Genomic DNA, 9,592 nt, shown 5'->3' on the forward strand with positions numbered 1-9,592 from the left:
TCGAGACCATTCAAGAGTTTGTTATGCCATATATTTTTAATTATCCTGAATGATTAACTAAACAGATCCTAAAGAGAACAGTTTGTAACCGAGAGAGAATTCTCCAAAGACCACTTTCACTCAATATGCATGCATCTCAGACTATTGTAGTAGTTGAAGATCTATCACCTAAGATACGTTGATAGCCTCGACCTTTAAAACTTACGAGTGAATGAAGACCATTAGGATGCCTTGCTACCAGAATCATATCAAAATCACTTGAGGTTTGTACCACATACCCTCAACAAGGTAGGCTCCCTCTAAATGGGTATAAGGGTTGTCTTTTTAATATGATTAATCTTTTCATGTGCCTCAAAACAATAAGCAAATATCAAGGTTCAGTAACCAAAGTGTCTGTTCAAGGCAACCACTCAATTTTGTTCCACTCATATGTACCTAACCCACTCGGTATTGCTATAGTGCCTTTAGCTCATTTGAGCAACTTGCCTGTAAAAGCGAATAACTACTCATTTATTATGTGTGTGTATTTTCCATAGCCTGGTGCATGTTCGCATCTTATGGGTTCCCATCAAACTCTCAATCATTGTACAAGTATGTCTTAATTATATCAATTATTCATATCATACATACACATGGGCCCAATGACACCATCGAGGTTCCTTGGACCCCCAAGCTCCTACATGAGCCATACCAATTCATGCATGCATGTTATGACATTTCAACATGCTAACACAATCAATAGTGTTGTGACTTATCACTTTATTGAGCAAAATCATTCATTGTATATATCAATTAAGAGATGCAATATTTTAACAAAAAAACAAAATTATCACATAATTCAAAACATACATATTTCAAAATATGAAGCATCTAAACTTTGAACATTCATAATTTCAACACATTTTAGAGTAGAACATGTTTTATGCACTTTTTATTGAAAAAAGAAAACATTTTTTTGTCAAAATGAATTGATACCTTCCTATTGAAAAGACATTCTCCCTTCAAAGTAGCCCCCTTTCAAAGGACTGGTGCTTCACTTAAGCGGGAGTGTAACAAACACCCTCCTTAAGGGCACGCTTGAAAGAGAGAAAGATATAAGAAAAGTGATGCAAAATGAAAAATTCATACAGATTTTTTGACACTTCCTAACGAGAGAGACTTTTAGCTAAGAGAGTTTTCTAAAAAGTACACTTTTTGATAAAAAATATTCTGCCAAGGAAAGTAACAGAAGAACGTTTCTTACCAAGAGAAAATTTATTTTTACACTCCCCACTACCCATCTCACCACTGCTACCACCCACCATCCATCTCATCACTATCCACCACTTCCTCGTCCTCTAATTTTTTTTTTTACATTTTTTCACTCTGCTTTTCTCATGCTACACAAACAAGCTAAAAACTTCTCATAGGCAAAACTTTCTTTTCCTATGAGAGTTTTTCTATATTCCAAACGTGTCCTAAGGGAGAGGGCATACGGGCTGGACAGGGGCAGCCCGAAGCTGTCCGATATACCGATACATCCTTCTAAAGGGTAAGAAAATCCCTAATTTTCTGTTGAAAATGAAGCTGCCCGATTGTCCCATGCCCTAGGTTTTCATATTCTTTTGTCAAGACTCAAGTGTCCTTGGAATGAGATGACCTCCCACAGCACGGATTTGTAAGGACGGCCCAGTAACTTTTTGGTTTCGAACGTGGTGCAGTCAAAGCTTTGACTGGGTCCTCACTTGTTTGTGCCTTGGGCTGGATCCTGAGCAGGTCTTGGTCCGGGTACCCAACCAGGTACCTAACCAACAATGGGCCGGGCCTGGGTTCGGGTCAGCCGTGAAAGTGAATCAAGCGAGGCCAGGCCCACTCAACTCGAGCCAGCCCATTGTCAGGTACGAGTTGGGCCAAGCTTCCTGTACTTGACCACAAGAAACCACGTTAAATTGGGTGCTCAGACACAGTGAGTTGGGAGCTGGGGCTGGGTCCACTAGGAAGGTTCATCAAGGTGGATATGGATCTTAGTGAATTACGCCAAGCTTTTTGTTTTCGAACTTGTATCAAGCTGGCAGTGACCCACCTCCCAATTCGGCTTATTACCAATGAGCCAAAGCCCATTCTGCTCGTTTACCAGCCCTAGTCTTCAAGCATTAGACGAACCAATGTTGTCAATTCGATTCGTATCGCTATTGGCCGGAAATCGATATGGCGCAGGTCTGATTCGTTTTATTTTTAATTTTAGAAAATTATTAAATTTTTTAATATTATTTTAATTTTGTTGTGACTCGTCAGGTTAAAAGTTAACCGGTTCAGTTCAATTCAACTCCGAATTGGAATCTGCCGATTCAAGGTCCGGTACAATATTGACAGCATTAAGATGAACCACCCTCAGTAGGAATGTACAACGAGCTGAGCTTCTTGCGAAAAGCTCGACCTCACCTTGTGTCTGTCACAGGGACATAAGCAGACACACTCGAACACATAGATAAAGATACGAGACATACAAACCGTATTTTATTTTTATTTTATTAATTCTTCATGTTTTAATATTTCATTTTAATAAAATGATTTTTTAAATTATTTTTATTGATTAAAAATTAAAAATATTTTGTTTCCTCGTGTCCTCTTTTTTTAAAAAAATTCAAACTTTTAATGCTCGAGCCAAGCTTCATTTAAGCTCGCTTGTTCAAACGACATGAGCCCAAGCTGAACAATTAATATCAAGGGTAACAACCTGTCGGGTTTACCAAGACCCTACCCTGACCAAACCCTATAGGGTCGATGATAAATAATAAGATCCGAAATGTCTGATTAATGCATGGAGCTGGGTATAGTTTGTGAAATTTTATACCAGACTCAGGCCCGACCCGGGAGTTCCGACCAAGACCACCGGCAATTTTTCAATGTAAAAATGATAAAATATATTATTTTATCAGGTATGATCCGGGTCTGATTCATGTCGTTTTAATCTGGTTCAGGTATGATTTCTTTTATGATGGGTCCGACTAAATACCCAAGTCTGGACCCGATACTATACCTGAAAATCGGGCACACGTTTGGTTTCACCTGGGTCCCAACCAAATCCGACCCGTTGACACCTCTAATTAATATATATATATATATATATATATATATATAATATTTGTGTATATTTTAGTTGTGATATGATGTTTGTACTTCATGTGGGGTTGCAGGTTCGAATGCACCTTTCCTATGCCTTGTCTTTTCAAACAAACAAAGGATCATTTTTTTTTAACATTTCGGGTCGGGTCAAGTAGAATTCAGGTTCTCTAACTCAGCCAGAACCGAACTTGAGAAACAGTGATCAAGCTCGAGCTGAGTCCAAACTTGGTCCACTTAAGTCGAACTGAGTTCGAGCAGACCAGGTTCAAGGTCGAGTTTCTCACCATCGGCACCCTGAAATATGGTATGGCACTAAGTATGACCCGTTAATAAAGTGGGACGTGGGTCACTTGCCAGCTGCATCCAATTTCAAAAATAAAGAACTTGGCATAATTCACTAAGATCCATATCCAACTTGATGAACCTTTCCTGTGCCTTGTCTTTTCAAACAAAGAAAGGATCAATTTTTTTTTTTTGCATATTTCGGGTCGGGTCAAGTGGAATTCAGGTTCTCAAACCCAGCCAGAACCGAACTTGAGAAACAGTGATCAAGCTCGAGCTGAGTTCAAACTTGGTCCACTTAAGTCCAACCGAGTTCCAGCAGACCAGGTTCAAGGTCGAGTTTCCCACCCTCGGCAGCCTGAAATATTGGATGGCACTAAGTATGACCCGTTAAGAAAGTGGGACGTGGGTCACTTGCCAGCTACATCCAAGTTCAAAAATAATTCACTGAGATCCATATCCTACTTGATGAACCTTCGTAGTCGTACCCACCACCGAATTTATGTTGGTTACAGGTCCTGGCCTGCCTGGTTTCTTGTGGTCAAGTACAGAAAGCTTGGCCCAGACGTACGTAGCAATGGGCTGGTTCGAGTTAGACTGGGCCTGGCCTCGCTTGATTCACTTTCTTGTCTGACCCGAACCCGGGTCCATTTTCAATTCGGCCCAGCCCATTCTGGGTTGGGTACCTGGTTGGAAGCCCGGACCAAGACCTGCTCAGGGTCCAGCTCAAGGGATAACCAGGTCAGGACCCAGTCAACGGTTTGACTGCACCTTGCTCTAAACCAAAAAAGCTTGGGGCCGTCCGTAACAAATTCATCTTGTGGGACGAGTCGACATCTCATTCTAATGACACGTGGCAAAAGATTATGAAAACTTAGGGCAGCCTCATTTCAAAAGAAAACTAGGGTTTTCTTTTTTAAGCTTGGGAAGGTTTTCTCGGGCAGCCCCTGCCCTGCCCGTGGAGTTCCGAAACGAAGCTGCGCCTCGGCCTCCCGCTCCTTCCAACATTCGAAAACCCCAATCGCCCTTGGGGTTAAGCAGAAGAACGGATGAGATCTTTCTATCGCGTCGTCAGAACAGATCCCAGCCGTCCGTATCCGGACCCCTAAGTCTTAAATCTTCCTTCTACGCTCCCCCCGAGTATAGTACGAAACCCCTCTCCGTCATAAAACCCTCTCTCTCTCTCTCGAGGGCGGCACTCTTCCTCTCCTCTTCAATCGAGTGCAATCGCTAGCCAAGGTATTCGATTGATCGCTACCGTTTTTTCCCCCTTCATTTTCGAATTTTCTGTGCGTTTGTAGCTGGATTTTGTGTTTTCAGAGCGATAGAATCAAGTAGTGAAGTTTTCTTGTTATTTTTTCTCTGTTTTTTTCGTATATTGAGGTTGCGTTTGATGGTTCTGTTGTTCTCTCTTTTGGGTTGTTTCTGGAGATTTTTTGGTAGAAAAGTTTTTTTGGTTGTTTCCCATTTTTCCTGTTGCGTAAGGGTTTTGTGGATCGATTTCATATGGGGTTCCCTTAAACTTGTTTTTTTTGTTCTGTTGGTGTATTTTGAATCACTTTTTCTCGAGAAGAAACGTGGTCTCGCCTGTGGGTTTTATGTGAAATGATATGTTGTGCTTTGCTTCTTTGGGATTCATATGTATTTTGCGTTCGTGTAGTTAAATTAGGCGTTGCTTGGATCCTTCTTGGCGATATATCGTTGTTGCAATCTGTGGGTATGGATTAATTGGTGATATATGGCGTCCTTTGCTGTCTATTTGGGTGGAAAAGGATTATGTTTCCTTTTTTCCTTTCTGGTTTTTCAGTGTTTAAGGTTGGGCGGGTGTCGAAATCTGGTTTCAGTTGTGGGGTTTTTGTGGATCGATTTATGGTGCCTTTCTATGTTTATTTGTGTACAGTGTTTTCAATATGACTATGGTGTGAGTGTTATTAGTTGTCTTAAGTTAATTTCGATGTTATGTCTTTTCGTTTTATTTGGTTGCTCCTGTTCTAATTGATTAGTGTTCTGTTTGCTGTTGTTTATTTGTGATTTTGGGCAAAACAACTGAAAAAAAGTTTGGTTTTGTTGTAAGAATGGCGTTAGAGATCACTCAGGCTCTGCTGAATGCGCAATCTGTGGATGGTAACGTTCGTAAGATTGCTGAAGACAATCTTAAACAGTTCCAAGAGCAAAATCTCCCAATTTTCCTTCTTTCTCTATCTGTTGAGCTCTCGAGTGATGAAAAGCCTGTGGAGAGCAGAAGGTTAGCTGGTATTATCCTGAAGAATTCCTTGGATGCAAAGGAGGCTACTAGGAAGGAAGAGCTTCTACAAAAATGGGTTGCCCTTGATCCTTCTCTTAAGTTGCAGATTAAGGACCTACTATTGAGAACGCTTGCCTCATCTGCACAAGAAGCAAGGCACACTTCTTCTCAGGTTATCGCCAAGATTGCTGCAATTGAAATTCCTAGAAAGGAGTGGCCCGATCTCATTTGCCATCTTCTTGCTAATATGACTTCCCCTCCTCAGAATCTGCAAGAAAATGTTATTTCTTGGCTGAAGCAGGCAACTCTGGAGACACTTGGCTATGTCTGCGAAGAGATTTCTCCTCAAGACCTTGAACAGGATCAAGTCAATTCTGTTCTCACTGCTGTAGTCCAAGGAATGAGCCAAAATGAGCTCAATAGCAGTGTCAGGCTCTCTGCAACCAGAGCTCTTTACAATGCTCTGGATTTTGCGCAAACCAATTTTGAGAATGAGATGGAGAGGAATTACATAATGAAGGTTATATGTGAGGCTGCAATTTCAAAGGAGATGGAAATAAGGCAAGCTGCCTTTGAGTGTTTGGTCTCTATTTCATCTACCTACTATGAGGTCCTTTCTCCTTACATGCAGAACCTTTTCGAACTGACTTCCAATGCCATAAAAAATGATGAGGAATCTGTGGCCCTTCAGGCAGTGGAGTTTTGGAGCTCTATTTGTGATGAAGAGATTGAAATTCAGGAAGAATGTGACATGGGCGAGGATGATTACTCTAGTGCTCCCCATTCTCACTTTATAAAGCAGGCTTTGCCAGTCCTTGTCCCTCTCCTTCTAGAGACACTAACAAAGCAGGAAGAAGATCAGGATCAGGATGAGGGTGCATGGAATCTTGCAATGGCTGGGGGCACTTGTTTGGGTCTTGTGGCCAGAACTGTGGGTGATGATGTTGTACCTCTTGTGATGCCATTTGTTGAAAGTAACATTACAAAGCCTGATTGGCACTGCAGAGAAGCAGCTACGTATGCTTTTGGATCCATTCTTGAAGGGCCATCAATTGAAAAGCTTGCACCGCTTGTTCAGATGGGTTTGCCATTCATGCTCAATGCCTTGATGCAGGACGAAAATAGCCATGTGAAGGATACTACTGCTTGGACTCTCAGTAGGATATTTGAGCTCCTGCATGCCCCTGACTTAAAGTCATCAGTAATATCTCCTTCCAATCTCCAGCAAGTTCTAGGAGTGTTGCTGCAGAGCTTAAAGGATGCTTCTAATGTTGCTGAAAAGGTTTGTGGTGCAATTTACTTCCTTGCCCAAGGTTTCGAGGACTCACCAACTTCCATGTCTCTGTCACCATATCTTCATGAAATAATCAGCTCTCTCCTCTCGGCAGTTGATCGGAAGGATGCCATAGATTCTCGGCTCAGGTCTGCTGCTTATGAGACCTTGAATGAAGTGATAAGATGTGCAAACCTGTTGGAAGATGCCAAGATTATCGAGCAACTAATTCCTGTTATCTTGGATAGATTAGAACAAACCATGAAAATGCAGATAATCTCTTCAGATGACAGAGAAAAGCAAGGGGACCTCCAAGCTTTACTCTGTGGTGTAATCCAGGTGATCATCCAAAAGATGACTGCATCTGAGGCTACTAAACCCACTATTCTCGGGGCAGCAGATCGAATTATGAGCCTTTTTTTAGGGGTGTTTGCTTGTAGGAGTACCACTGTCCACGAAGAAGCGATGCTTGCTATTGGATCATTGGCATATGCTACTGGTCCTGAATTTGACAAATATATGCCAGAGTTTTATAAGTTTTTGGAAATGGGTTTGCAGAACTTTGAAGAATACCAAGTTTGTGCGATATCCGTGGGGGTTGTTGGGGATATCTGCCGTGCACTGGATGATAAGGTTCTCAAGTACTGTGATGGCATCATGACCCACCTTCTCAAAGATCTTTCAAGTAGCATGTTGCATCGATCTGTAAAGCCTCCCGTCTTTTCTTGTTTTGGGGATGTTGCTCTGGCCATTGAACAGAATTTTGAGAAGTACCTTCCATATGCCATGCCCATGCTACAAGGTGCGTCTGAACTCTGTGCTAACCTGGGTGGCCAAGATGAAGAAATGATTGATTATGGCAATCAACTAAGACGGGGCATTTTTGAAGCATACTCGGGTATCCTGCAAGGTTTTAAAAATTCAAAAGCAGAACTGATGATGCCCTATGCAAGTCACCTCCTGCAATTTATAGAGGCAGTCTTCCGGGATAAGGATAGGTAATGACAGGGAAAACTTACAAGGTCCTGTTTGTACATTAATCCTGTTGGCATTACATGTTATTTGGCTTCAATGTCTTTGCATAGCTGCACAGATTTGTTATTTTTGGTGTCTGCTAATGAAATCTTCTTGTTTGTGCATGTAGGGATGAGAGTGTGACCAAAGCTGCAGTTGGTGTGTTGGGTGACCTAGCAGATACTCTTGGAGTGAATACTTCAATGCTGTTCAAAGGCTCATCTTTCTACATAGAATTCCTTGGGGAATGCTTGGAGTCCGATGATGCACAGCTCAAGGAGACAGCAACTTGGGCGCAAAGCGCCATCAGCCGTGTTCTAGTTTCATGAGGTGAAGCTTCACATGGTCTTGGGCATGGGTCAGTTTGTCTTTGCTTGTTTAGAAATCAGAGAATTAGTTTGGGAGCAGGTGCTTGGGCTCTTGTAACATATGCGTGCGTCGTCGTGTTTCTTGATTATTGTTGAGGTGCCAAATGCTGTCCTTTGCCATTTTGATGCACTTTGCTCCTTGAACTGTTGATCTCCTGTCTTTATGCATCCATTATGCATGAATTGTCTCAAATGAGATTGTGTCAATTTTCGAGATTGCTGTATCTCGCTCACTTGGTCCTCCCATCCAAAGTAAAGGTTTATTGATTTATGTGTCATTGATGCTTGCTGCTTGAAAGTTCTTGCTCTGATTATATGTACTTTTTCTAGAGGGTCTCAACTTCAGACAGGTTAACTCATTCCTTGAGGTTAAAACAAAGAATGCAGCTGTGATGATATGGTGGTGGTATCTGTTAGAAACTCACTGGAGCATTTAAATTTTAGTGTCTTTTTTTGGCAAAAGCAGAGTTAAAATAACTTTGGCGTTTTTATCGCATATGGGTTTAATCAATTTTATCATTTTCTTGGCGAGACAGTACGAACACGGGTTTTGGCTGTTCTCCAACACGTGGTTACAGCGCTGTGACATGCTAATGTGGCTTCTGGTGGTGGTAGCTAGACACGCAAGATAGAAGAGGTCTTTATTACGTGGGAAAACTTCGAGAAAGGCGTGTCCCTGTGACAGCTGATAAATAAATAGCTTCCGAATCATTCGACTCTTAGGTGGTTCCGCTTGTCTTTGTTTTTATTTTATATTTTTTTAATTCCATGCCCGTCCATCTCATTCCTTTTTATTAGTTTCTACCATAGCTTGTCTCTCTCTCTCTCATATTCATCTTAGATCATCTTCTGGTCTTGAGAATGTAAGTGGTCTGACCCATTTGAATCAAGCATGGGCTGTCATTAATCTTAGTCTAGCTGAACTAACTTAGAGACTTAGCTCATCAAAAGCCCAAGATAGGCTTTATTGCTTTGTGGCTCGTCAATAGGTTAGTCGAGCCTGAACAAAATAAGACCTGGGCAAGCCTGGTAAAACCTGGCTCGTTATCCACCATTTAAATGTGTTTGGTGGATGAATAGGCCTATAAGACCAGGGCCAGTCCACAGTTACTAAAGTTTCTTGCTCCATATAAAAACGCACTTCGGCAGTGAGAAACTGTGGGAAACTTGCTTCCAAAATATGGATGAATAGGCCTATAAGACCAGAGGGCCAGTCCATAGTTACTGGCCCTTTGGCTTTTTTAAAGTTTTTTTCTTGCTTGTCACTTTCTACTCACTTTCTATATTTTTCGTATTTGAAAATTA

At 41.6% G+C, this 9,592-nt stretch overlaps 1 protein-coding gene across 2 annotated transcripts; it reads left to right on the plus strand.

Annotated features, from left to right (window-relative positions):
• The first annotated feature begins 4,583 nt into the window (after nt 1-4,583).
• LOC149846397 (importin subunit beta-1-like) lies at nt 4,584-8,561 on the plus strand. Of its 2 annotated transcripts, XM_089997972.1 has the most exons (3): nt 4,584-4,626; nt 5,462-7,903; nt 8,050-8,561. In XM_089997972.1, the coding sequence occupies exons 2-3, from the start codon at nt 5,463-5,465 to the stop codon at nt 8,246-8,248; spliced, it is 2,640 nt and encodes an 879-aa protein (XP_089854098.1). In that variant the 5' UTR covers nt 4,584-4,626; nt 5,462; the 3' UTR covers nt 8,249-8,561. The 2 variants fall into 2 exon arrangements, with proteins under 2 accessions (XP_089854098.1, XP_089854097.1); XM_089997971.1 differs by lacking the exon at nt 4,584-4,626 and having other exon boundaries at nt 5,451-7,903.
• The last annotated feature ends 1,031 nt before the right edge of the window (nt 8,562-9,592 follow it).

The sequence above is a fragment of the Nuphar pumila genome, chromosome 2 (genome assembly GCF_984573655.1).
Source record: "Nuphar pumila chromosome 2, dmNupPumi1.hap1.1, whole genome shotgun sequence".
Lineage (NCBI taxonomy): Eukaryota > Viridiplantae > Streptophyta > Magnoliopsida > Nymphaeales > Nymphaeaceae > Nuphar > Nuphar pumila.